General features: G+C 47.9%; 3 protein-coding genes across 8 annotated transcripts in view; 1 reads left to right on the forward strand and 2 right to left on the reverse strand.

Moving 5' to 3' along the window:
- Positions 1 to 1,216: 1,216 nt before the first annotated feature.
- Positions 1,217 to 9,714, reverse strand: HECTD3 (HECT domain E3 ubiquitin protein ligase 3). Its single transcript, XM_019716564.2, has 21 exons — positions 9,269 to 9,714; positions 8,919 to 9,079; positions 8,541 to 8,633; positions 8,326 to 8,461; positions 7,925 to 8,040; positions 7,727 to 7,840; positions 7,527 to 7,609; positions 6,919 to 7,084; positions 6,613 to 6,694; positions 5,789 to 5,971; positions 5,591 to 5,643; positions 5,371 to 5,435; positions 5,109 to 5,212; positions 4,725 to 4,844; positions 4,519 to 4,608; positions 3,395 to 3,601; positions 2,994 to 3,123; positions 2,822 to 2,896; positions 2,615 to 2,696; positions 2,416 to 2,487; positions 1,217 to 2,247 (listed from the first exon to the last, which is right to left on the reverse strand). The coding sequence occupies exons 1-21, from the start codon at positions 9,635 to 9,637 to the stop codon at positions 2,163 to 2,165; spliced, it is 2,586 nt and encodes an 861-aa protein (XP_019572123.1). The 5' UTR covers positions 9,638 to 9,714; the 3' UTR covers positions 1,217 to 2,162.
- Positions 9,715 to 11,771: 2,057 nt separating this feature from the next.
- UROD (uroporphyrinogen decarboxylase) lies at positions 11,772 to 15,232 on the forward strand. 3 transcript variants are annotated; one of them, XM_019716555.2, is made up of 10 exons: positions 11,772 to 11,927; positions 12,577 to 12,689; positions 12,810 to 12,889; positions 12,966 to 13,028; positions 13,243 to 13,440; positions 13,566 to 13,727; positions 14,114 to 14,251; positions 14,381 to 14,507; positions 14,588 to 14,654; positions 14,999 to 15,232. In XM_019716555.2, the coding sequence occupies exons 1-9, from the start codon at positions 11,908 to 11,910 to the stop codon at positions 14,608 to 14,610; spliced, it is 924 nt and encodes a 307-aa protein (XP_019572114.2). In that variant the 5' UTR covers positions 11,772 to 11,907; the 3' UTR covers positions 14,611 to 14,654; positions 14,999 to 15,232. The 3 variants fall into 3 exon arrangements, with proteins under 3 accessions (XP_019572114.2, XP_019572112.2, XP_019572113.2); XM_019716553.2 differs by having other exon boundaries at positions 14,407 to 14,507; XM_019716554.2 differs by lacking the exon at positions 12,966 to 13,028 and having other exon boundaries at positions 14,407 to 14,507.
- An 804-nt stretch (positions 15,233 to 16,036) lies between these two features.
- ZSWIM5 (zinc finger SWIM-type containing 5) overlaps positions 16,037 to 27,258 on the reverse strand; it is a 137,369-nt gene continuing 126,147 nt past the window's right edge. For all 4 annotated transcript variants that reach the window (XM_074334625.1, XM_074334626.1, XM_019716552.2 and 1 more), the window contains 3 exons: positions 20,178 to 20,341; positions 19,620 to 19,701; positions 16,037 to 18,886 (listed from right to left, as the gene is read on the reverse strand). In XM_074334625.1, the coding sequence (XP_074190726.1) occupies positions 18,024 to 18,886; positions 19,620 to 19,701; positions 20,178 to 20,341 (1,109 nt within the window). In that variant the 3' untranslated portion in view covers positions 16,037 to 18,023. The remainder of the gene's footprint in view (positions 18,887 to 19,619; positions 19,702 to 20,177; positions 20,342 to 27,258) is intronic.

The raw sequence follows: 27,258 nt of genomic DNA on the forward strand, positions 1-27,258 counted from the left end.
TCTGCCTTCTAACGATATCCTTTACTGCTCTTTTGGAGTTCTTAGATTGTTGAATGTTGTTTATGTGGTTATTTGTTTAATATATGTCTCTCCCATTGGAATTTAAATCCCAAGAGGGCAAAAATGATCTGTTCAGCCACGATTTTATCCGCTAAATGTAGTATGGTGCCTGACATTGGTGTTCTAGGCACTCACTGAATGAGGAAATGAAAAACAAGCTACAAATTATACAGTGTGAGTCCAATTTGTTAAAAGAGGGACCGAAGACTCATGTGGCAGGTACCAAACACAGAAACGGACTACCACCTGCAGGCTGGCGCTGACCAGGTCCTTCCCAGAAAACAGGAAGGCGGCCTTGGATGGGACGGACAAGGGGGCGGGAGCTTGCTCGGAAGAGCGGAGTTGGGTGGGAGGGGCGCCGTCTGGGATTCCAGCCCCTTAAACTCCCTAGTTTGGAAGAGGCTGCAGGAAGAATAAGGGATGGTTGTCTCCTGTGGACCACCCAAGGCGCAGGGATTGGGGAGCCGCAAGACGAGGGTTGCCAGGGAGGCTCAGCTGGGGTGTCAGACATGAGTTATGGGGAGATAGGCCTCTGGGTGCTCACAGCCTGGGGACAGGGGTGGTGATGGGGAAGGGCCACGGCCCGGAGTTTCCAGGCAGGGCAGAGCCAGGGCGTACCCTAGAGGACGGCATGGGGAAGTGATGGGTGAGTGACCCCGCGCAGGCCACTTCACTTGGGACCGTGCTTGAGAATGACTGCCCACTGTGAGGGTGAGGGGTCTATATCCGCATGAGATCTTCCATGGGGTACTTGTTCTTAAAGACTGCATTTAGTTGTGTGGCAACTGGAGACAGCATGCGGGTAACAACACTGCTGCCTCTTCAGTAAAAATCCTGACTTGACAGGTCTAGCTGCCATCTCAGTGCTTTGTCCTCTACAATGCCAAATTTGTCTGCCCATTTGGTTCCTCAAGGTGGATTCCCACCTTCCAAATCACCACACTCATCCTAGAAGATGCCAGACCAGCCTTCCCCCCCCCCCCACTTCTGGGTAGTGGGGTCCTTAATTTCCCTGCTCAGCTCCGAATTTGTTTGCCACAAAGAAATCCACCACTCCCACTTGACACACATCTCCTTGGCTCCTGGCAGGATCCTGAAGTCCTGAAAAGCTTTCTCTAACATCTCCCAGGAGCCCAATAAACACATTCTGAAGGAATGAATTCATCCATTTATTCAACTTTCCCACGTGCAAGACATTCTCTGATGGAGTGTCATGGAGGCTCTTGAGGGAGAGAGGGGTGAGGCAGGGACGTGCATAAGGCCTAGAAGCAGGTTTAAAGTCTAGGCTTTATTTTAGAGTTGGGTAAAGAGGAGCTGTTGAAGATTCCAGAGAGGATATAACTGGCCTTAACTTGTGCAAAATCTTAGGAGACAGCAGATAGGGAGTCAGGCTGGAGGTGATGACGAAGTGATTAACATGGGGTGCTAATGGCAGTGAAGATTTAATGCTGAGTGCAGGTTCTGAGCCAGGGCAGGTAGTGGCACTTCATCAGTTGAGACTGGGTTGGAGGAAGCAGGACAGAACTCACACTTTGAGTATGGAAGGAGAGGAGCAAAAGACCAGTATGTGAGGGAGAGGGTGCCCAGTTGTTGCTTCATTCTTGGGGCAGGTGACCAAGAAGGATGATAATCACTTCCTACCCATCCCTGGTGCCTTGTTTGGGGAGGAGCCTCCAAAGTTTTTAGTTTTGAGTCCAGGCAGAAGCCAGAGAAAAACAAGGAGGAAAAAAAAGGAGGAGCTAAAAATTGAAGCAAAGTCCATGGGGTGGGGAGCTAGAAGCCCCCCTTCAAGTAGCTCAGGCCTGGCAGCTTGTGCTGGGCTTGTGGAAGATTCCCTCTTACAGAGGCTAAAAAATTCAGGAAGCAAGCCCCAGCACGCATAGGTAGGGCTTGTGGGTATGCGGGACTGGACCACTAGTGTCAACTCACAGCCCGCCCCCACTCCAACCACACACAGGGGCGGTGTGTGATGGCTTTTTCTGAGTGCATTAGCTTCCTTCCAGAGCGGGAAGCGCAGACCCCAGGTGGTCCAGAGAGGGCGTCTTGCCTTGGGCTAGGCCGAATGGGACTCTGCTGGCCCACGGCTGCCCCCTGGCGCCGACTCACTCCTCCCAAGGGCTCATGTCGGTGTCGATGGCCACACAGTTGTATGCCGCATAGCGGAGCTTCTCCTCGCACACCTTGGCGCTGCGGGGGGTGGGGGGTGGGGTGGGGGGTGAGGCAGCAGGGAGTTGGTCAGTGCGCCAGGTGTGGAGGCCCTTCCATCACTACCAGGGGCGACGAGGCTACAATTTGTGCACTGCAGCACTTCATCCACCCTCCGATGCCACCCCCTCACCTGTTCCTGAAACCCACCTGGCATAGTGAGGCAGGAAGAGGGTGCTGGAGCAGGTGGAAGACTCAGGGAGTGCATCTGTGGTCTCGTAGCTGGAGGCATGGAGGAGCCACAGATCAGGAAGAATCGTAGGGGCACAGGGTAGGGGTCTGACGGGTATGTGTGTGTGGGGAGAGCAGAAGACAGGCCACAGCCCCTTCGGACCTCCTCCGCACTCACCCCAGCTTGTCCGGGTAGATGTAGATTCGTGCAGGCAGACGGCTGCGGCCTGTGACAAAGCGTAGGAAGCGGCTCCGGTCCTCTGGATGGAGGAGAAGGAAATCAATGCCCCCACTGGTGGTGGGGGAGGTCCGACAACTTCCAGGCTGCCTCTGTATCCCACAAGTGAAGTCAAACCCAGGCATTACTCTGCCCTCTTCCACTGACCATTGGTGAAGTTATTCAGCGCCTCCCAGAAATACTGAACCCGTGTGTCAGATGGCTCGAAGTCCTCAAACCGGGCTGGTGGGGATAGGGACAAGGCCAGAATTCATTCTCGCATCCTGATAGACACACCCTTGAGCCACCCCGGTGCCCCGCTGCCCTGCCCCACACTCACTGAGCTTGCGCAGAGCATCAACAGTGACCTCAGGGTCCCCGCACACCTTCTTTTCTAACTCTTGCCAAGTCAGCAAGTCCAGTACAGCCTGTGGCACCACCTTCAGCAGACCTGCCTGCATGGCTGCCACCTGGGGAGGAAGGAAAAGGCCTGGCTGAGGAAGAGGGCACAACTCCCAGTGTGTGGTGGGGCCATTTGGCCTCTACTCATGGAGATAATGGGGGACATGGTCTTTGCTCAGCACTGGGGGTATCTGTGTACCCCACTGATAGGCAGGAATGTGGGGCAAGGGATGGTGGGGACCAGAGTTCTTGGGATTGGGCACTGGTAGCCTATCAGGCTGGGCTCTGGCTACGAGGAGCTGGCCAAAGCTCTCTGTCCTTCTGGCCTCTGGGCAGTACCTGCTCTCTGCTCTCCTCTAGCCGTGCCTTCTGCACCAGTTGGATGAAACGGGAACGGTCTTCATAGCCCACCACAATGCCTGTACCCCCGGGGATCAGCTCTACCACCTGCTGGTCACTCAGTACAGTGGTGAATGTTAGCTCCTTCCCAAATTTGAACTCAAATGTCTCCTTGTCCATTCCTTCCATCACTTCCAGGAGCTTCACCTAGGGGTTGGTGAGAGGCAGGAAGGTCAGCTTTTCATAGTGGAAACAGTCCTTGTTTTTCCTCAAGATGCTCACAGGGAAGCAGGAGAGACAGCCAGGCACGGCAGTTCCCACGCAGGCCATGAGGGAAGTGAGGGGGTCAGTACAACGGCTGTGAATGCATCAAAGCAACCTGGAACCGAGCTTGGAGGCCAGGGAAGGCGTCCTGGAGGAAATGGCATCTATGCTGAGATCCAAATGATGGCTGGGGGTTGGCTGGGCCACAAGGAAGCCAGGAGAGAGAACATCTTGGAAAAAGGTGGGAACCGTAAAAGGCCTGAGGAATCTGTTTGGCTTGAACCTGAACGTGAACTAAGTGGCCATGGGTCATGTATGGACTTTTTGGATTCTGCATTTTATCCTAATCCCAGGGCAGAGCCATCGAAGGGTTTAAACGAGGAGAGTAAAATGAATTACTCTGGTTGCTGGAGATCAGATGGGTAAGAATAGAGACAGGGATACTAACATTTGTAGTTAGTGGTTGGGTCAGAAAGGAAGGTGGCCTGAACCAGTAGTGAGATGGGAGTTGTGACAGAATGTGGGAGGTGAGGGAGGAGTGAGGGATGAACCTGAGGGCCTTGGCAGGGGGAGGGTGGGTAATGGGGCCATTCTGAGACAGGGCAGTAGAATAGGGAGATGAAGTGTATGCTGAGCTTCAGGGGCCACCATGTGGCGCTGGTCCAGCAGGCAGATGCATATATGGCTGGGGCCGGAGGTAAGGATTTAGGGGTCACCAGAATAGAGACAATAGTTGAAACCATGGGAGTAGATGGGACTGGAGAGGGATCATGTGTGTGGGAAGAGAAGGTTCAGGACAGACTTGGGGAACAGCAACCTTCAGGGACCGAGCAGAGGCCACGGATCCACGCCCGACTCACCAGCACAGAATCCACAGCTGGGAAGTCCTTGCTCCAGCTCACTTCCTCACCAGAGAGCTGCTTCCACACAAAACCAGGCAGAGCCAGCACCTGGGGGACAAATACTCACTACTGTCTGCTGACCCGGAGCTGCCCAGGTTTGGCTGGCTCTTCTTCCTTCCAGGGGCCAGGGCTGATCTGATGGGGTGTAGATTTAGGCTACTCACCAGGAACTCCTTACCCCGAAGGGCAGCCCCCATCAGCTGTCCAATCCACTCGTATTTGGCAAAGTCTCGGCAGGAGGGGTTGGGCACATACATGTCTCGGGCCTCCCCTGTGCCATTGCCCTGCCCCGGAGACAGAGCTGTCAGCACGGCATGGGATGGACCAACTTTGTTGCCTGAGATTCCCCAAAACTTCCCTGAACACCTTCCACTGGGAACCCCGAATGATCCCTCTGAATGTATAATGGCTCCTCTCTCCCTGTCTGCCCAGAAGCTGCCCCAAGCAACTCGGTCCCTGTTCTGCCCCCTCTAGCTCAGCCTGGTACCTGGGAGGTTTGCAGAGACAGAACAGTAGAAATAACTTGGGAGGTAGAGGTGGGAGGTTACCTGGTTGGCCGTGCGCACAAAGAAGGGCAGAGGCACAGGGGTGTCTGCCGAGCTAGGGCACAGCTCTTCTGACATGTCTGCCAGGCTATCCCGGAAACCACCCCCTGAAATGACAGATTGAAGCCCTCAGCTGGGGCACTTAAGAGTCCCAGCTCCCATAATGGAGGAATAAGCAGGTCCCCTATCTTGGTTAGCTGGTGACCCCAGAAAGCTCCACCACTCTATTTAAGGCAGGACACTTATTATCCCCCCATGGCCTTACCTTGGTCAATGATGCCTTCTGCAATGAATTTACACTCCCACCACTGATCATAGCGCATGGGCCACCTGTAAGTAGGGACGGACCTGTAATCATACTGGGCCAGGTCTTGGGACGTTTCACCAGCCCAGACACCAGCCAGGAGTAGGGGCTACAGAGGGTAATGAAGGATGTGTATGTGTACATATCTGCTCTGAGCAAGTCCCTCACCCTCATGCCATACCTGTAGTCCAGAGGCTTTTCATACTTGTCAGAGGGCTTGAGGCCTTCATAAACCTGGGGGCAGGAGACAGGGCAGGGAGATGTAGAAAAGTCAAGACCTGGCCCCACTCTTGCCCAAAGACCTTGCTCAGGACCCTCTTGGCCCAGCCCCCTAGGCCCCTTACTGCCCTCCCTCAGACCAAACCCAGGTAGTCCAGACCTGGGTGAAGACCGCATTCTTGCAGGCAGGGTCCCTTAAGGGGCAGGCACGGTGTTCCATGGCAAGGCGCCGGTTGATGTACAAGCGTGGCATGAAGCTGGGCTTGCTGCTCTCTGAGTCACGCAGGCACTGGGCCACCAGGCCTGGCCGCTGCCGTGACAGCAGCAGGAACTGCTTCACTTGCTGGTGAGAAGAGGAGGCCAGACCAGGGCCAGCAGACAGTCAGCCTCTGTCCAGGCCCTGGGACCTTCTTTTGTGCCTAGACTGAATTCCACCATTCCAGTCCAAGCCTAGTCCATCCCTGTCCTTGCTTCCAGTCCCCTAGTCCAGCCACCAGGGGGAGCTTTCTAAAACAAAAACGTCCAACTTTGTCTTTACCTTACTTAAAATCTTTCCTATGTCTCCACTCACCTGAGACAAAGTCCGTTTCACAGCCTGGCCCACAGGGCTCTCTGCTACCAGGGACTGCTTCCTTCCCACCCTCTTCCAGCCTCATCCCCATCCACACATATCTGCCTGTATGCTTCTCTCACATCTTCTATTGCTGCCTACTAACTCCCAGTATGGACCTTTTATGCAACCTCTTCCTATCCATGCTGTCACCTCTCCTCCCCTAACTCTTGTGTATTTCACACACTATCTGGGGAACAGCACCCCAGCAACTAAATTTTGACTGTTTGTGCCTGGCTTTCTTCTTATGTACCTAGAGCCCAGCAAAGGTCCAGGACTTTAGGTTTTAAGAATTCCCTGCTGAAGAGTTAACAACTACATGAGCACAGAGAGGAAAGCTACTGCCAAGTCCAGCACTGGATGGGACAGCTCACCTTAATCTCACTGAAGGTGCCCAGCGTGTGGTCCCAGGCAGGTACCAGGTGGTGCAGGACGCTGTCTAGGATCTTTATGAATCTGGTGTAGGTGGTAAAGTAACTGTAGCTAAAGAGTTTAGCATGGATGCAAGACCCCCTCAATCCCAACACACAGGGACAGGAGAAGCCAGGACCAAGGGGCTGCTCTGACTCTTCAAATGGAACAGCTTACAGTATAAGACCTTGGGGACCTCTTCCACATAGACACACAAGGCTCAGGATGGGGGAAAGGGAAGGGTCCGGCAGGCCCAGGACCACAGCTACCTCTGCAGGAGAACAGCTCTGCGGTATAGTACTTCAGGGTCAGTGCCTTCCAGGCGAGGATATCGCACCAAACTGGTTGGCTGGAACAGGTCTGCATTCAGCCCTAGTTCCCGCTGTCTAGATGACTTGATCTTGACCCCTCGAAGACGCACATCAATCCCATCATCTGGGGGAAGGAGTCGGAGTGAGGTCAATTACTGTGCCTGCTGCCTTCTTGGCCCCCCTTAGATCTGAGAATATCTCCTAAATGCTCAGCCTTTTGTCTCCTTTTGCCCCTAGACACTTGGGACCTTTGGGATCCCCTTCTACTTACCTGATTCTGATTATTATATCCTTTACCGTCTACCACTGTAATGTTGGAATGTCTGAGGGTCCCAACTCAGTTCCTCTTCCAGCTGAGCCTAACCAACCACCTCTGTGGCTTTAAGGCCAGTCTATACCTAGTACGTTTCACCCAGCTCAGGCCCCACAGCTTCAAATCCTGGAGTTAGTTCAGCTATCACTTTCACCTCAACTCCAAGCCCATCTGCTTCTCTCCACACTCACGGCCAGCTAGTCCCCATCTACAAACGGGGCTCCCTTTACCTCCTGATAGCCTTAAGCCCCACCTCGGCACTCGACGATTCGGATCTCAATGATTGGGAGGTGGACAGTCATGTCCTCCAGGACACAGACGTCCCCGATCAGGGTCCTGAAGGAGACAGATGTGTGGCACTTTGGGTATCCTATGCCTTCAGGGATTGCTGGGGTTTCACCCAACCTTCCAAGCCAGGCAAGCCCCACCTCCCACCCAGGCCAGCTTGCTCACTCGTCAATGCTCACGTCACTCAGCTTCTTCAGGTTGTCCCCTTCGCCCCCATAGACCACCACCCGCTTAGGCATAAAGTTGTCATCTGTGGTATCGACTGTGAGTAGCAGCTTCCTGGGGGTCAGAGTATGCACATGGGTCTCTGTACACTCACAGACAGGTGGCTCACCTACCCTGTCCTACTCAGAGCCCACTCACTTGACAATGGTGCCCTTTTTCATGGTAAGCCGCACCCAGTGCTGGCACTGCGACCCGTCACTCTCCCAATAGGTGTCTGCATTGCTGTCTGTCAGGCAGGACACGTTGAATTCCTCCTGGGGAGGGGCAGAAAGGTGGAATCAGTGTTTACCTCCACTCCCTGCACTGGAGGTGTACTTTGGGTCAGGAAGCACAAGAGAGAAAACACCAGAGCTGGGTAAAAAGCGCAGCTGGTATAGGTGGAATTGTCTAGGGGTTCCTATAGGATTTCCAAGATGGGGGGCTGGACTGAGTCTGGCCTATGGGGATTCAGATTTAGCCGTTGGTCTAGAGGTGAGGGTTCTGGATCTAGCAAGATGTGACTACATCTTCCTTGGGGTGGGAGGAGTCCCAGCACCCACCGTGTAGGAGGAAACGTCTATGCTCTCCACATACTGCTTCACGCTACCCAGGTTCTCATCCTCCTTGCCCAGGTGGTCGTACAAGAAGTGGATCAGGTCCTCGTCGCATTCGTAGGTCCACGTCGGGGGTACATAGCTAAGCAACCCCAAGTCCCTAATTAGGTCGGGCCCAGACCTGGAGCTCCTTCCTCCCCATCCCATCCCAGCTCACTCACAGTAGCCTTTGTACAGCTTCCGTGTATGCCTCAGCTGGCTGAGGCCTCGATCCGAGGCGATGTGAGTATGTCAGATCTACCACCTGTTCCCATCTGTAGGCAGAGAGTGGGGGTGGGATGGGGAGAAATCAGTGGGCAGCAAGACAATCCCAAGCTCTGGAACCTTACCCAGAGCTCTATCTCCTCCAAACTGCGCCTCCAGAAGCACCCCCTCACCCCGCCCCCTCACCACCGTTCCCTTCAGGCCCCGCCTCTTCCTGCTCTAAACCCGGCCTTCGCTCCATATCCCACCTCCCGGGCAGTGCCAGACTACTTTCCAACCTCTGGGGGCGAGGCCCAGACAACTGGTAGCAAGCCCTGCCCCTTCAAGTGCAGGACCTGAGCAGTGGCCGGTAATCCACACCGAAGAGCTGCTGTTGCCGCTGGAGGTGATCGGGAGTGTCGATGGGTACAAGGCGGGCCCCGCCCTCCGCCGGGCGGCATACCAGCAGCCAACCTTCGTCCAGCCCGCAGTCGCCCAGGTGCTCTGCGAGCTGCTCCTGCCGGGACGCGCCGGATGGGGACAGCGGTCAGGAAACTGCCCAGCGGCCCGCCCTGCCCAACCCAACCCAAGTCAAAGGGCACTGAACGCAATGCCAACTCAATATGGGAAGGAGGGGAGAGGAACAGCTAGGGGCTTCCCTGGTACCGGGGGTCTTTTGCAGGGCCCAGGGCAGGCCTGGGCGCACCTTGGTCAGCTTCACCCAGAGCCCATGGCCGTTGCACAGCTCCTCGCCCGTGGTGCGTACGCAGGCGCCGCGCCGGAGCTCGATGCTGTCGCGGGCAGCGCGGAGGGGTCCGGAGCCAGTGGCCGGGGCCGGGCCCGCGGCTCCCACACGCAGCCCCAGGCCCTCTGCCTCCCACACCGGCAGCAGCACTCGCGACGGGCCCGCCGGATCCTTGTAAAGCTTGTAAAGCACCTCGCGCGGCACGAAAGCCAGCGCCGCCGGCAGCGGCCGTCCGGCGCGGAGGTTCTGCGCTGCCTCCGCCAGGAAGCGTATTCGGCCCAGCAGCTGCCGCGGGGACTCTAGGGCCGCGCCGGGGCCCGGGCCGGCCATATCGAAGTGTCAGAGGGAAGCCTACTGACGACCCGGCTCCAGGAGAAGCAGCCGTGAAGGCTGGTCGAGCTTCCCACCACGCTATGCCCCGCCTTCGGCCAGCCTTTACCGTAAGTTCTGGGCTAAGTGCACCCTACGCTCCCGCCGTATTGCTCTGTGTACTCGGATACTCCTCTATATTACCTACCCCTGTGCCTCCCACTCAGCCAACCAGATCCAAGTCCAGTAGTTTCTACCTGATCAACTTACTCCTCCTTGTCTATTCCCATTTCTACTACCATTTTATTCCCACTGTTACTACCCTCATTCAAGCCGCCATCCGTTCCAGCCTGGTTCACTAGAACCTCCATTTTTCTGGTCCTGGCCTCTTGTTTTGCTTCCCCGCCAACAAGTCATACTACAACCAGAAAAATCTTTGAAGTTTTCTAGACATCCTCTTGGGCTCCCCGTCCTAGGGACCATGTGACTAAAATGTTTGGGAGACTAACCTTCTCCCCAGCCCTGCCACTGATAGAGGAGTTATTAGTCATTAAGGCTTGATCAGGTAGTTACTCCTGATCCCAGAACACCAGTGATCATTATCCAGTTTCTCCCAGTAATTCTGAACCAAATGAGAGTAAAAGCTAAGGAGGGAAGGGAGGAGGCAAAAAAGGTGGACAGGTGCTGTTGGTGAAGTACAATCATGGAGGAAAAGGAAACCCCCTCCCCCCGTTTGAAAAGTTTTATTGATATATATTCATATACCATTCAATTCACCCACTTAAAGTGGACAATTTAATGGTTTTTGATATATTAATTTTAAAAAGTGAGGTAAAATGCATACAACAAAATTTGCCATTTTAACTTTTTTTTTTTTTTTTTTTTTTTTTAATTTTTAAAGAGGGCGCAGCTCACAGTGGCCCATGTGGGGATCTAACCGGCAACCTTGGTGTTATCAGTACCACGCTCTAACCAACTGAGCTAAGCAGCCACCCCCTATTTTAACCATTTTTAAATGTACAATTATCTATTTTCAAAACTTCTTTTTTATCACCCAAACAGCAGCTCTGTATCCTTTAAGCAGTAACTCCTCATTGCCTCCTTCCCGCTGACCCCAGTAAACGCTAATCTACTTTCTGCCTCTCTGTATAATTTCCCTACTCTAGGTATTTCATGTAAGCAGAACCACACAATATTTGTCCTTTTGTGTTTGTCTTATTTCACTCAGCATAAGTTGTAGCATGTATCAGAACTTCTTCTTATGGCTGAACAATATTCCATTGTATGTACATAGAACATTTTGTTTAGTCATCTGTTGATGGACACTTGGATGGAAACTGTGTTTTGATATAGTTTTCAAATAATTGAAGTTATCAAGAAAGAAAGAATAAATGATCCCATGTAATTTTGACAGCGTTCCATTTTTTTCTCTCAAGAAAACTGGGGACCCAGTGCTTCTCTTCCCTTCTCTCCACGCTATTTCTATGCTATCACACTGTTACAGGATAAAGTGAACACATGTACTTCACAAGGGCCTGCATGACCTGAACTCCGTACACATACATCTCCAGTCTCTTTAATTCCACCAGATTGCTCTCCTGGTTCCCATAGTAACCATTTGCTCTTTTGCCTCTTTGTTTTGCGCATACTGTTTCCTCTGCTTGGAACACCTCCACCGCTTTCCCCAATTAAGTGGGGAGCCCTTGCTAGTTACTTCTAGCTTTTTCCTGTTAAAACATTTATTGTTGTGATTGCTGATTTCTGTTTCTTCATCAGTCTGTAGCTCCTTAGAGGAAGGGGCTGCCTTGCTCACCATTGTAATTTCCACAACTATTATAGGCTCTTCTATGTCATATAAATATTTAATGACTTCAGTTCCTTGTTCAGCTTGGTTCTATACTCCACTGTATGCCTGGCTGGCCAGGCATGAGATTGGATTGTTAGAATCATGGACAGTGGTAGTGAAAGTAAGACTCAGACCGAGACTTCGGGATTGTTAGGTCATCAGAGAAGGGCAAATTCCTCATGCCATGGTCATGCTTAGTTAGAGCTAAGTTATTTTTAGGGATGTTTGTTTCTGCGTCGCTACACGGGTCTTTACGGTGAAGTGAGGTAGGGGGTCCTAACGGCAGCAGCTAGGGCAGCCCGGTAGCTGTTGCTGGAGTCTGATCATGTGACTTTCAACATGGCCACCGCCTGGCTCAGTCCAGGAAGGGGCGGAGCCTGGGGAGGGGGGTAGGCTAAGATTCAGGTTAAAGTAGGAATTGGTTCGCAGTTACAGACGTCTTATCATGGAGGCGAACGGGTTTGGGTGAGTTCTGCGCACTACGCGATGTGGCCAGCGGGGCTTCTGATCTGAGTCTTCCAGCTCAGGGATCTGTCCCTATAGCCCCCTTCCCGGTGGAGAGCCCCCAACCTGAACCCCAGAGGCTGGAATCCCGAAAATCCTCTAATCATGGATTCCAGAGACCTTCATCCCAGGGTTCACCTAGCTGGACTGCGTTCCTCAGATCTTCATTTAGGAGATGCCCCCAGGACTTTCAAATTCTCTACTAGGACCGCTGTTTCGGAACCGTCAATTCTGATCCCTCCTTGACTAACTCCCAGACCCGGAATCAGCCCACTTATATCCCCCCGTTCCTGTGATTTTCTGGTCCAGAGACCTTCGATCTATCCTTTCTGGGCTTTCATTCCCCCAGCCCCCAGTCCTTCCAGTGGCTTTGAGCTGGGGGAAGCTGGGACTGAATGTAGAGTAGAGGCCCCTGTTGGGGCCCTTCTATCCTTGTGCACCACCTGATAGGCAGAGAGGAGGCGGAACCGGGTGTGGAGCCACAGCGTGGGAGCTGGTCTGGAGAAAGCAGATAACGGCACTGGACTGAATCTGCCTTAAGAACCCGAGCCTTCCATAGTTTACTGACACCTACCCACCCTTCACCCCCATCCCAACCCCCCATCTCCAGACCCCAGCCTTTTCCGGAGCTGAAGAATGACACATTCCTGCGAGCAGCCTGGGGAGAAGATACAGACTACACTCCAGTTTGGTGCATGCGGCAGGCAGGCCGCTACTTACCAGGTCAGGGTCAGGGCCTGGGAGTCGAGGTAAAACTCTGGAAGGTGATAAGTTTTTGAGGGGCATTGGAGGGCTCTAGAGGTTCCTCAAGGTTGAGCTTTGCCTTCCTTCTCCTGTCTACAGAGTTTAGGGAAACTCGGGCTGCCCAGGACTTTTTCAGCACCTGTCGCTCTCCAGAGGCCTGCTGTGAACTGACTCTGCAGGTGAGGGGTCCACAAAAGAGGGAGGGATTTATGCCCCCAGCTCACTACCTAGCAACCTGTCTTCTATTCCTTATAGCCACTGCGTCGCTTCCCTCTGGATGCTGCCATCATCTTCTCCGACATCCTTGTTGTACCTCAGGTACCCACTCAAACTTGATTCTGGAATGGGTGAAAAAGGGAAAAGACAGTCATGGTTCAAGATGAGCACTTACCCTCACTGGACAGAGGGAAAAACAGGCTGGAAGAGATGGAGTTTGGCTGAGCTTTATTTTTCTCTTTCCTCGCATGGGCTGAACAGAACCTTTCCTCCGGAAATTACAGGTTGGGAACACAGATGTTTTCTCCCCTTCCAGGCACTGGGCATGGAGGTGACCATGGTGCCTGGCAAAGGGCCCAGCTTCCCAGAGCCATTAAGAGAAGAGCAGGATTTAGAGCGCCTCCGGGATCCAGCCATAGTGGCCTCTCAGCTGGCCTATGTGTTCCAGGCCATCACCCTCACTCGTCAAAGGCTGGCTGGGCGTGTGCCACTGATTGGCTTTGCTGGAGCCCCGGTAATGTGAAACAGGGCAGGGATTTGGACATGGGGAAAACACTCTGGCAGGTCTGGTGTAGACAAGGAAGGCAGTGTCAGTCTGGCTTCTACACCTGTGACATTTCTCTTTGTATTCTTTTGTAGTGGACTCTGATGACATACATGGTTGAGGGTGGCAGCTCAAGCACCATGGCTCATGCCAAGCGCTGGCTTTACCAGAGACCAAAGGCCAGTCACCAGCTGCTTCGCATCCTCACTGATGCTCTGGTACCATATCTGGTGGGACAAGTGGCTGCTGGTGCCCAAGTGAGTCCTGAAGGAGAGACAAATGGGCTGGGGTTTAGTGTATAAAGAGGACCAGAAGCAACAGAGTTCTCTATACCTGAGAAGGTATGTGTCTTAATGGCAGGCATGAAAGAAGCTTGGCCTGCGGTGATCTGGCTGGAGCAGTTAAATCCACCCTGACTCTGGCGGGTGGCAGGGGCTTAATGCTTTGTGTGTTCAAAGACCAAAGCTAGCACTGGGATCTGTAGGAAAAGGCAAAACTCTTTGACTGGAACTGGGTTTACAGGCTTAGGTAGTATGAGGGGTTGAAGTCACTTGGGGAAAATTGAGGCACATTCTGGGTGTGGGGCCTGAGATACTTCCTTTTTGTGTGTCATATATTTCTCTTCACCACCCCCTAACTGTAGGCATTGCAGCTCTTTGAGTCCCACGCAGGGCATCTAGGCCCACAGCTCTTCAGTAAGTTTGCACTGCCCTACATCCGTGATATTGCCAAGCGAGTGAAGGCCAAGCTGCAGGAGGCAGGCCTGGCACCTGTGCCCATGGTAAGAATGGGGATGGGGTGAGTGAAGGTGTGACTGGAACTTTCAGGATAAGTCCTGTCTGGACTGAAATGACCACTGGAGGGCAGCAGAGGTAGGTTAATGGGCATACTGTAGCAAGGCCCTCTGTAGCCTCCGGGATCTGCCCTTTCCCCCAGATCATCTTTGCTAAGGATGGACATTTTGCCCTGGAGGAGCTGGCCCAGGCTGGCTACGAGGTGGTTGGGCTTGACTGGACAGTGGCCCCAGAGAAAGCCCGGTAAGTAATGGAGGGTGAGGTGGAGCAGGTGCAGCTGCTGTTACATGCAGTTACCAGAATGGCATTGACTCTGCTTCCAGGGAGCGTGTGGGGAAGACAGTGACCTTGCAGGGCAACCTGGACCCCTGTGCCCTGTATGCACCTAAGGTAACAACCAGGGTCCCTATATGTGTCTGTGAGTTTGTGTCTGTGCACTCCCATGGTTGTGGGTATGATTGTGTTATATTGTGTGTTTTTACGATGTCTGTTTGTCCCTCCCCTGTACCCCATACACCATATGAACTCTAGGAATGCAGGAATTTCTTTTTATTGTTGTTGTTCATTTGTGTTAGTGCTTGGCCCATCCTAGGCATCCAATAAATTTTTTTGAATTAATGACTGAATGAGTAACAGAGTAGAAGCATGCCTACATGTATGTGTGCCACTATTATGTACAGGGAGGACAGAGGCTTGCTGGTCCCCCTGTAGCCAGTGCCCTGTTGGTCCCCCAGGAGGAGATCAGGTGTCTGGTGCAGCAGATGCTGGATGACTTTGGGCCACAGCGCTACATTGCCAACCTGGGCCATGGACTTTACCCTGATATGGATCCAGAACATGTGGGGGCCTTTGTGGATGCCGTGCACACATACTCACGTCTGCTTCGAAAGAACTGAGCGTACACCTTCTTCCTCAAGTACCACTAACACAGATGATTGTTTTCAGGGGAATAAAAGTTCCACAGTCTAGTATGTGGTTTTGTTTGTGAAAGATATGTGCCCTTATCCACAGTGCCTTCTTAGCCTCTGCTCCTTCCTTGGGGCCTCTTTCTGCATCCTCTCCCACAAGTCATGGAAACTCAGATCGTAATACATACTATAGAACTTAATGTCAGGGCCCTTACCACCATCTTTCCCTTAGACCTCCAAGCCCCAGAGCTACATGGGCTTGGGTAGAGCTTCCTAACAGCTGGAGCTGTGACATTTGCAGAGAAATGGGGTCCCCACAGCTTATGAGGCCAAATCAACAGGGTTTGTGTCTGGGGAGGGGAGAATAGATCAGAGAGGGGCACAGAAATGGCTATAATACTTCATAGAGGCCTGTCAAGGAAAATGGAATCTAGATAAGCAGGGAGAAGCTGAGACGCCTTCAGCTTTGATAACAAAAAGATGGCAAGACATAAAGACTCACAGCTAGGTTGCTTAGGATTAGAACCTGAGACTTGCATTATTGAGGCAAGACGGCCTCTGAAGCCACAAGGCCTGTGGTGCCTGCTCAAGGTTGTTCTGCCTTCTTTTTTGAGCACGTCCTCTCATTTTCTCAGGATCTTGCTGTTTCTGCCCATCATCATGGTACCTACTTCCTGGGACAAGGCTCTGAGCTGCCTGTGAGCTCTGGAGAAGGGTCTGGTGTGGCAGGACATTCTTCATTTGTCATTCCACATCTCCTTAGACCACTAGAAACCCATTGTGCTACAGGCCTAACCAGCCAGGGCAATGGAGAAGAGAGAAGGGTCCCATTTATTCAGAACACAATTTCTGATGTTAGAAAAATCTTTTCTGTGATCCATGATTTATTCATAGAAAAGCACTATGAGTTCACTTGCTAAAAAATGGCAATCGTGATACAGAAATGGGAGTGGCTTCTTTTTTTCTAACCAACCTGTTGGGCTAAGAGGTTGTAAGGGCCCATGGCTGAACAGTAAGACTTCAGTAGCCACAAACAGCAGATACAACTTACTGGTTAGTGTGAAAGAGAGGAAAAAAAGGTGACAAACAGTTTGTCAAAGAAATGAAAATAAAGCAGAGAGGTCTTTCGTTCACACTCTAGCTATACCACCCTTTCCCTATCACACCCACCCCCTACTTGGGAACTAAAACATGAAACAGTAAACACCAAGACACTGGCATCCAAATGACTTCTGAATGCCCTTGCTACCTCCTATGACAATTCCAGGCTGAGCACAGGGTCAGGAAGATAGCAGGAACATCATACACTAGAGGTCAGCCAGGGCTAAGACAGGTTGCCCACTAGGGCTAGAAACTAGTCAGAAAGGGAAAGGCCAAATGCATCCCAGCCCTAGCCTCCAAATCAGCAACCAATGGAACCGTGACAAAGCAGGCAGAGGAAGCTTGAGGTAGAGAGGCAGGGGAGGAAAACAAGTTCAAGGTGAGAAGAAAACGAGCTGAAGGAGCCACTCAAGGTAGAAGGGGACTAGTGCTTACAAGCTTGTTAGGTGAGAGAATGGTGAATAAAGGAGGCACAGAGATGGGGAATATGTTTAGCTGGTGAGAGAGACTAAGGAATGGGGAAGAGAGATGGGCCATAAAGAGAAGGGACACATTCATGCAGATCCTCAAACATGAATTCACAGACATACCTACATGTTGAAATACACAGTTACACATATAAAGACAGATCAATGGAGAGCAGGCATACACACAGACACAAACCTGTTTATACATATGTCCTCATGTGTACCCAGATACAATGAACACATATGTATTCTTACATGTTCACAAATGTGTATACCCTCGCACAGAAACCCACAGTACAGCACACAGACGTGTATTCACACAGACACAGATACACATAAATATATGCACACATACAGGCATGCACAGATGTATTTATGCATACAGGCATGTACTTAGCCATACAGATAGATACACACGCACATACATGATTAGAGATAAAACCAGTCACTCTAAGACAGGTGACCAGAGTAGATGAATATTATGAGCTCAGTGGCCTCCCAGAACTTGACTTTCTCCCTGCACTTGTTCCTCAGGAGCTCAGCAGGCTCCTAGAGGCTGTGAGGCTGGAGCAAGAGCTTCAGCATCCTTGTGGCTTTGGGTGGCAAAAGTCTTAAATCCAGTCCTGGCTCTGCCTTCACCCACCTCTGGGCTATAGGTGCCCGTCTGTAGGCTGGGGTTTCTGCATAGACTAGACTTGGGATTTATTCTAACTGGCCATTTTTCTCCCTGCCACCTCCACTCTTCCACTGCCAACATCTTATACTCTGTAAGGGAAACCTGAGAAATGGTTGTGAGTCTCGTCAGAAAACAAGCCTATCTTCCCACCCACAGCTATTTCAAGTACCCATCAAATTAAAACCAGGATTATAAATAGTTACAACTTTACAATGTAATTGGCAACAGATATACTATAATATTTACAGTACCATAAACGCTTCTGTTTCTCTGGTTAAGCAATCCCTGAGACGGAACAGTGTTCTGTATTTGCCAAGGGAGAGATGCCCAGGACACGCAGGATATAGGGGCGTGAGGTGGCATGTTGTAGGGTTTCTGATCGATCTGCAGGGCCCAGCTCCTCCAGGAACAGTGGGCGATAGTGAGAAGCTTGCCAAGGCAGGCATATTGGCTAAGTTGGACTCTCCCCATGCTTAGCCTGGTGGTCCTTTGGCTTCAGCCACAGGTGCTTAGAGTCCTCTCAGGGTGGACAAATATTTCAGTGTCCTTGGCCTGACCTGATGGTACCTGGGAGCCCAGGCTACCCAGCAGTGAGCTGTCTGCTTTCTCAGCCAAAGCGCTCTCGCACCAGCAGCATCAGCTTCTTCTTGCCTTTGTAGATTTGTTTGAGGTTGTCGATGAACTGGGCAAACTGCAGGTGGCCATCCTGGGGCAGCAGGAAGGTCTCCCGAGCCTTGCTCAGAAACTCAATGAACTCTCCGTAGTGGCGAGGGCTGATGTGTGTCAGGCGTGAGTGTGTGGTGTTGATATAGGCATTGATGGTGGCATCCAACAGCTGGCGCAGTGGAGCTTTGTCAGTGGACATGAGCTTTCCAGAGCTGCGGCGGCCTGGGATGCCAGCCAGGCCAGGTGCGGTCACTGTGCAGCGCCGCAGGATGTCGGAAAGCACTGTGGCACAGTGCACACTCTTCACCACCAGGGGGATGAGGGCTGCCAGCTCATTCTTGCCCAGAGAGTGGCTGAGAGCACAGGCCCAGAGCACATCATTGATGGCCGGGTGGGTGTCCTGGTTGTAGGCCAGGTTGAGATGGCTCATGGCCAGTGAGGCCAGCTTGAAGGCACGGAGCGGGTAGCCACGGAGCTCCATGTAGCGGGCGATGGTGAACAGCTGCGAATGTGTCATGCCACCAGCGGCGGCATCAATGGCGATCTGGTAGGCTGCCTCAAAGGCGATGTGGTCTTTCTCACAGAGTGTAAGGGCTGAGAGGGCACAGCTCTGTGGATCCTTCATAGCACACTGCAGGGCCAGCGTGCGAGCACAGCTCGCCAGCTCCTCCCGCTGTGGATAGTCAAGACTGAGGCGCAGGAGAGTGGTGTGGGACACGGCTGTGGCGGCCACAATGCTGGTGGCCTCGGTGGGGGTGAAGAGTGTGTACCAGCTCTGCAGGATGCTCACCAGGGCCCGCACACCTGTTGGGGACAGCCTGCGCTCAGCCGTGGCCATCCGGGTCCCGAGCCGGGTCTGCCCACATTACCACTGGGGGTCAGAACTTGGCCTGCAGAGACGAGTTCTCCCTCCTCCTCAGCAGCCTGGAGATGAGCTGAGGCACACCAGGGCGAGGGGAGCATCCCGGATGGCCAAACCCTATTTGGGGTCTCTTCCCATCCCTTTCTTCCCCAGGTCAGAGGATTGACGGTTTCAGCAGGTGCTCTTATCCCCTCACAAGGATGGAGCAGCAGACCCTGTGGCTTGCTTGCTCCAAGGCAGGGGTTGCAGACCTGCCTGGGGGTTCTAGCTGAAGTGGGGCCTCTCGGGGTAGTCTTGTGCTGAGGCTTTGGGCTCTAGGTGGGGTCCTGAGTCTCCAAGTTGTTTGGGGTTTCTCAGAAGTACGGACAGGGACTGGGACCAAACCACCAGGCCAACTACCTCCCGAGGGTGGACTCGAGTACTGGTGGTTGGAAATTCCTTCTCAGATATCTTTCTGATCAGAGGGTCAAAATGCTGCTGACATCAGGGTATAGTCCAAGCAGAGAGGGCAGAGCTTAGGCTGGCTGAACAGAGGCCATCTTCTACCAGTAGCCCCATCCTTTCTTAGGCCATCAATAATAGGAATGCCAGAGCCCTAATGATTTGCTGTCCTGTCCCAAAAGTAGGGCTTAGGAACTTCTTTACCTTGGGGGTAGAGGGAGGTGGGAGACTCACCCACTTCTGTAGCACAAGTCACCAACCACCGCACCATCTCCCGGCGCCTCCAGTTAAGGGTTGATAAGGTCATCCTCATTACCTGGGCAAAAAAGAGGCATTCCCCTGGGTTAAGCATAATGGTTATGAACCCCTCCTGCCTACTTCCCCTTGCCATTCATTTACGCAACAAGAATTTATTGTGTGCTTTAAACAGCCATCTCTCCCGATAATCACAGACAGGTTTGCTTAATTTCTGCAAATCCCTCCCTCCTACAAATCAGATAGAAAGCTTCACTGATGACCGGTAATGAATAAAGTCCTATTACCACACCTTGACTGACTTGGAAAAATGGGGGTGAGGAAGGGAGAAGATATGGATCCCATGAAACCTAAAGCTACATTGCTTCTGGCCTTAACTTCAAAATGGAGCCCAATTTAGAGAGTTCGTACCTTGTGCCTAGCGTAGAAGTTGTGTTCTGGGGACACAGAAAGAACCAGATTTGGCCTATGCCCAGTGCCCCTGGCATCTTATCTTCTACCAGAAGCCTAAAGCTGGAATGGCCCACTCGTCCATACCTGTAACCCCAGCTCCAGCGCCACGTTGAGCAGGGTGCTATCAGTACTACTGTCCGTGGGAGTAGCAATCTTGAACGCATCTTGGGCCAGTTTAAAGATGAGGGAGGAAGAATGGATGTGCTTCTGTATTGCTTCCAGGATTGTTCGGAGCCTCACAGTGTCCCCTATCGGTGCAGAAAGAAGAGGCAGGGACAGGGTCTTCTTTAAAGCTTCCCTGAACAGTCCGCCAATCACAAGAGGTACTGGTTGAACTGGCTGCTGTCAATTCACTGAATACTTCCGGATACTACCATCCTTTCTGGATGATCAAGCTCTGTCTCCAATGAACCCACTGGAGGCTGCTTCCTTCCCCAGGCACCACATGAATTCACTTCTCTTCACCTTTTCATCTGCCTCTACCTCTCAGCCTCCTTTCCCTCAGGCTCTTTAGGTCCCAGAAATAATTTTCACGAACACCTGAATTCTGACAGCTGCTTATACAGGAGACAGGAAGCCATATTATTGCCCCCAAAGTATGTCAGTCCCATTGTTTGCCTCTCTAAAGCAAACAGGAGCTGGGCCACCAGTTTCTACTCAGTAGGCAATGATTCTAAACAAAGTACTAGAGCACAAAGTTAAGGAACATGTCACAGGAAGGGCATGTATACCATTAGAAGTGAAGTTCACTATATGAAAGCAGTATGGTGTATGAAAGACTGTATGTCTTACGAAGGGGTAAAACACGAAATATCAATAGAATAAAAAGGAGATCTTATGTTTTACAAAGAGGTATAGTGGTAAGAATATATAGGCTTTGGAATAAAATACATTGGAAATTGAACCTAGTTCAGAATTTACCAGCTTAGTTACTTCATCTATAAATTGGAAACAATCTTTTAGGGTTGTCGTGGGAATTATAAACAATTTGTGTATAGTTAATATTCTATGTGTCTACTTTTATTAAAAAGATAAGCAGCAGTGTGTGTATAGTGTATGTAAGTGCATACATATGAATAGAAAGTCTCCAGGAATATTTATACCAATGTCTTAGTAGTAGTTATCTTTGGGTGTCAGGATTATGGGAGAGATTACCTTTTTTTCCTGTCATCTGTAAAAACAACTTTAAATCAACAGACTTGATGTTTCAAAAGCAGTTTTAGGTTTACAGAAAACTGAGCAGATAGTATAGAGTTCCCATATGCCCCCTCTCCCCACTTCCGGTTTCCCCTCTTATTAATGTCTTACATTGGTGTGGCACATTTGATGAACCAACATTCATACATTATTAAATAAAGTCCATAGTTTACATTGGGGTCCACTGTGATTATACAGGTCTATGGTTTTTGACAAATGCAGAGTATGATGGATCCACAATTACTGTATCATACACAATAGACTCATTGCTCTACAACTCTCCTGTGGTCCACCTATTCATTCCTCTCCTCATTCTTCCGGCAACTACTGATCTTTTCACTGTCCCTATAGTTTTGCTTTTACCACAATGTAATGTACTTGGAATTATAATATGTACCTTTTCAGACCGGCTTCCTATACTAAGCAATATACATTTAAGGTTCCTCCATGTCTTTTTGTGGCTTGATAGCTCATTTCTTTTTATTGGTAAACTACTCCATTGTATGGATATACCACACAGTTTGTTTATCCATTCACCTTTAGAAGGACACCCTCGTTGCTTCCAGTTTTTGGCAATTACAAATAAAGCTGCTATGAATATTTGTGTGCAAGTTTCTGTGTGGACATAGGTTTTCAACTTATTTGGGTAAATACCTAGGAGCACAATTGCTGGATCATATGATAAGACTTTATTTAGCTTTATAAAAAACTGTCAAACTGTCTTCCAAACTGGCTGCACGTTTTTGCATTCCCAGCTACAATGAGAGTTCCTGTTGCTCACATCCTCATCAATGTTTGGTGTCGTCAGTGTTTTGAATTTTAGCCATTCTAATAGGTATATAGTGGTATCTCGCTTTTGTTTTAATGTGCTTTAATGTGCTAATGACATATGATGCTGAACACCTTTTCACATGCTTATCTGCCATCTGTATATCTTCTTTGGTAAAGCATTTGTTCAGGTCGTTTTCCCATTTTAAAATTCAGTTGTTTTCTTACTGTTAAGTTTTAAGCGTTATTTGTCTATTTGGGATACAAGTCCTTTGTCAGATAAGTGTTTTACAAATATTTTCTCCCAGTCTGTGAGTTGTCTTTTCAGTTTCTTAGTGTTTTTCACTGAGCAAGAAGTTTTTCATTTTAATGAAGTCCGACTTATTTTTTTCTTTCATGGATTGTTTTTGGTATTGTATCTAAAAAGTCACTGCCAAACCTAGTCACATAGATTTTCTCCTATAGTTTTATAGTTTTGCATTTTACTTTATGTCTATGGTCTGTTCTGAGTTAATTTTTATGAAAGATGTAAGGTCAGTGTTTATATTCACTTTTTTATATGTAAATGTCCAGTTTGTCTAATACCATTTGTTAAAAAGACTATTCTTTCTCCTTTGTCAGAGAACAGTTGACTATATTTGTGTAGGTCTATTTCTGAGCTCTCTATTCTCTTCCACTGATCTATTTATCTAGTCTTTTGCCAACACTACATTGTCTTGATTACTGCAGTTTTATAGAAAGTCTTCAAGTTGGATAGTATTAGTTCTCCAAATTTTTTGTTCTTTAATACTGTGTTAGCTATTCTAGGTCTTTTGCTTTTCCATATAAACTTTGGAAAGAGTTTGTCAATATCCACAAAATAAATTGCTGGAATTTTGGTTGAGATTGTATTGACTCTATAGATCAAGTTGGGAAGAACTGACAAAAATAATATTGAGTCTTCCTATCTATGGACATGGAGTTATCTATTTATTTAGATCTTTTTTGATTTATTTTATCAAAGTTTTATAGTTTTCCTCATGGAGATCTCACATGTATTTTGTTAGATTTATTTCTAAGTCCTTTCTTTGGGGATGCTAATATAAATGGGATTGTGTTTTTAATTTCAAATTTCAATTGTTAATTACTAGTATACAGGGAAGTAATAGACTTTTGTATCTTAAGCTTGTATCCTTGGTATAATTACGGCTTAAAGTTTGTTTTCTGTTGTTGATTCTTTGGGATTTTCTACATAGACAATCATGTCATTTACAAACAAAGACAATTTTATTTCTTCCTTCCTAATCTGTATACCTTTTATTTCCTTTCTTGTCTTATTGCATTAGCTAGAACTTCCAGTATGATGTTGAATGGGAGTGGTAAGAGGGGACATTCTTGTCTCATACATAATTTTCAGGGGAAAGCATCTAGTTTCTCTCCATTAAGTATGACAGTAGCTGTAGATAGATATTCTTTATAAAGTTGAGTCAGTTCTCCTCTACTCCTACTTTGCTGAGGTTCTTTTCTTTTCTTTAAATCATGAATAGGTGTTGGATTTGGTCAAATGAATTTTTTGTATCTACTGATATAATCATATGATTTTTCTTCTTCAGACTGTGGATGTGATGGATTACATTAATTTTCAAGTGACTGAACCAGCCTTGCATACCTGAAATAAATCCCACTTGGTTATGGTGTAAATTCTTTTTTATACTTTGTTGGATCCAACTTGCTAATACCTTGAAGATTTTTGCATTTCTCTTCATGAGTGATATTGGTCTTTCTTGTATTGTCTTTATCTGGTTTTGGTATTATGGTAATGCTGGCCTCACAGGAAGAGTTAGGAGGTGTTCTCTCTGCTTCTATTTTCTGGAAGAGATTGTAGAAAATTGGTATCATTTTTTCCTTATTTCACTGAACTCATTTGGGCCAAGTACTTTCTGTTTGAAAGATAAGTGAATCAATTTCTTTAACATATATAGGCCTATTCAGATCATTTATTTCTCTGTGTGAGAGTTTCAGTAGACTGTGTCCTTCAAGGAATTGGTCCATTTCATCATTTAAGATATCAAATTTGTGGGAGTACAGTTATTCACTATTTTGCTTTATTATCGTTTTAATGCCCATGGGATCAGTAACGATGGCCTCTCTTTCATTTATGATACTAGTAATCTATTTCTTCTCTCTTTTTTTCTTGGTTAGCCTAGGTAGAGGTTTATCAAATTTAATGATCTTTTCAAAGCCATAGCTTTTGCTTTCATTGTTTTTTCTCTATTTTTTCCAATTTAAATTTCACTGATTTCTACTCGAATTTTTATCACTTTTCCTACTAGCTTTAGGTTTATATTGCTCTTCTTTGTCTAGTTTTCTAAGGTGGAAGCTTAGATTATTTACTTTATATTCCCCCCAGCTTTACCCCTATAAGGTTAGTTAACACATCTATCACCTCACAGTTACCTTTATTTTTGGGTGTGGTAAGAACATTTAAGATTTACACTATTAGAAAATTCCAAGTATACAATACAGTGTTGTTCACTATAGTCATCATGCTGTCCATTGGCTCCCTAGAAGTTATTCATCTTATAACTAGAAATTTGTACCCTTTGACTAACATCTCTCCATTTCCCCTACCCCTCTGTCCCTGCCAACCACCAATCTACTGTGTCTCCGAGTTCAGTGTTTTTAGATTCCACATGTAAAGTGAGATCATATAGTATTTCTTTTTCTAGAAAGTCTGAATTATTTCACTTAGCACAATGTCTTTAAGGTTTATCCATGTTGTCACAAGTGACTGCATTTTTATTTTTTAATTTTTTTTAAGGAGGGCGCATCTCACAGTGGCCCATGCAGGGATCGAACTGGCAACCTTGGTGTTATTAGCACCATGCTCTAACCAGCTGAGCTAATTGGCCACCCCACTGCATTTCTTTTCTAATTGCTGAATAATATTCCTGTGTGTGTGTGTACCACACTTTCTTGATCCATTTATCCATCAGTGCACTCTTAGGTTGTTTCCAAATCTTGGCTATTGTGAATAATGCTGCAATGCAATAAACATGGAGATACAGATACCTCTTTGAGAGTGATTTAATTTTCTCTCAACATATACCCAGAAGTAGGATTGCTGGACTCTATATGATAGTTTTGATTTTTTTAGGAACTTCTATACTGTTTTCCATAGTGGCTGTACCAACTTATATTCCTACCAACAGTGTAAAAGGGTTCCTTTTTCTCCACATCCTTGCCAGCATTTGTTATCTCGTCTTTTTGATACTAGTCATTCTAACATGTGTGAGGTGACAGATTATTGATTTATATCTTTCTTCTTTCCTAATATACACATTTAATGCTATACATTTCCCCCCAAGCACTGCTTTTGCTGTATCCCACACATTTTGATCAGTTGTATTTTAATTCTCATTTACTTCAAAATATTTAAAAATTTCTCAAGACTTCTTTGACCTATATGTTACTTAGAAGTGTGTTGTTTGATCTCCATGTATTTGGGGATTTTCCAGTTATCTTTCTCTTATTGATTTCTAGTATAATTCCACTGTGGTCTAAGAGCATACTTTGTATGATTTCTATTCTTGTAAATTTATTAAGGTGTGTTTTATGGTCCCAAGTGTGGTCTATCTTGGTGAACACTGTGAGCTTGAGAAGAATGTGTATTCTGTTGTTGTTAGATGAAGTATTTTATAAATATTAATTAGATCCAGTTAATTGATAGTGCTGTGCAGTTCAAGTATATACTTAGTGATTTTCTGTCTGCTGGATCTGTCAATTACTATAGAGGTGTGTTGAATTCTCCAGCTTATAAAAGATTTGTCCATTTCTCCTTGCAGTTCTATCAGTTTTTACCTCATGTTATGATGCCATGTTATTAGATGCAAACACATTAAGAATTACTATGTCTTCTTGGAAAATTGACCGCTTTATCATTATATAATGCCCCTCTTTAGCCCTGACAATTTTCCATGTTTTGAAGTCTGCTTTGTCTGAAATTAATATAAGTACTCCAGCTTTCTTTTGATTTGTTACCATGGTATACCTTTCTCCATACTTTATTTTGTTGTTGAAGAAATCTGACTGTGATTAAGATATAATCTTAAAGATGAAAATAATAAACTAGCCAAACTACTGTGCATGCTTTCCTGGAAGAGTATCTTTTCCAGAAACTTCCTACTTTCAATGCAGCTAGTCTGGTAGTGAGTCTATAGGGTACGGAAAGTGAGGGCCAGAGTGTTGACATCACCTACTCCCCTTTTTTTAAAGCCCTGGGTTCTGTTTTTAGTAGAAAATATTTTGAAAGGAAAATCATATAAGCTAGTCATAGAGAAGTTAAATATCTGCTTAAAGGTACTGGATAAAAATGAAGCCCATGCTGTTCAGTGTTTGTACTTGGGACTTATTGGGTTGTTCTAACACTCTTTATTGGTTCATTTATTTATCTATTTAATTATCTGTGGTAAAACATATATATATCTTGCTATTTTAACCATTTTTAAGTGTACAATTGAGTGGCACTAATCACATTCACTATATTGTGTAAATATCGCCGGTATCTATTGCCAAAACTTTTTCATCACTCCATACAGAGGCTCTGTATCCATTAAGCAATAACTCCATTGCCTCTCCCTTCATCCCCTGGTAACCTCTAATCTACTTTCTGCCTTTATTAATTTGCCCATTTTAGGTATTTCATGTAAGTGGATCATAGAATATTTATCCTTATGTGTGTGGATTATTTAGCATGTTTTCAAGGTTGCACCATGTTGTAGCATGTATCAGAACATTATTTATTTTTATGACTTAATACTATTCCACTTTATGTAAATACCACATTTTGTTTACCTATTCATATGTTGATGGACACTTGGGTTGTTTACAACTTTCAGCTATTGTGAATAATGCTTCAATGAACACTGATGTATAAGTGTCTGTTTGAGTTTCTGTTTTCAATTCTTTTTGGTATATATCTAGGAGTAGAATTGCTGGGTCTATGATAATTCTATTTAAAAATTTCAGGAACCATTACACTATTTTCCACAACAGCTGCACCACTTTATATTCCCACCAGCAATGTATAAGGTTCCGATTTCTCCACATCCTCACCAACACTTGGCATTATTTGTAATAATAGCCATCTCACTGGGTGTGAAGGGGTATCTTATTGTGGTTTTGACTTGCATTCCCTAATGACTAATGACGTTGAACATCT

The sequence above is a fragment of the Rhinolophus sinicus genome, linkage group LG06, assembly GCF_036562045.2.
Source record: "Rhinolophus sinicus isolate RSC01 linkage group LG06, ASM3656204v1, whole genome shotgun sequence".
NCBI lineage: Eukaryota > Metazoa > Chordata > Mammalia > Chiroptera > Rhinolophidae > Rhinolophus > Rhinolophus sinicus.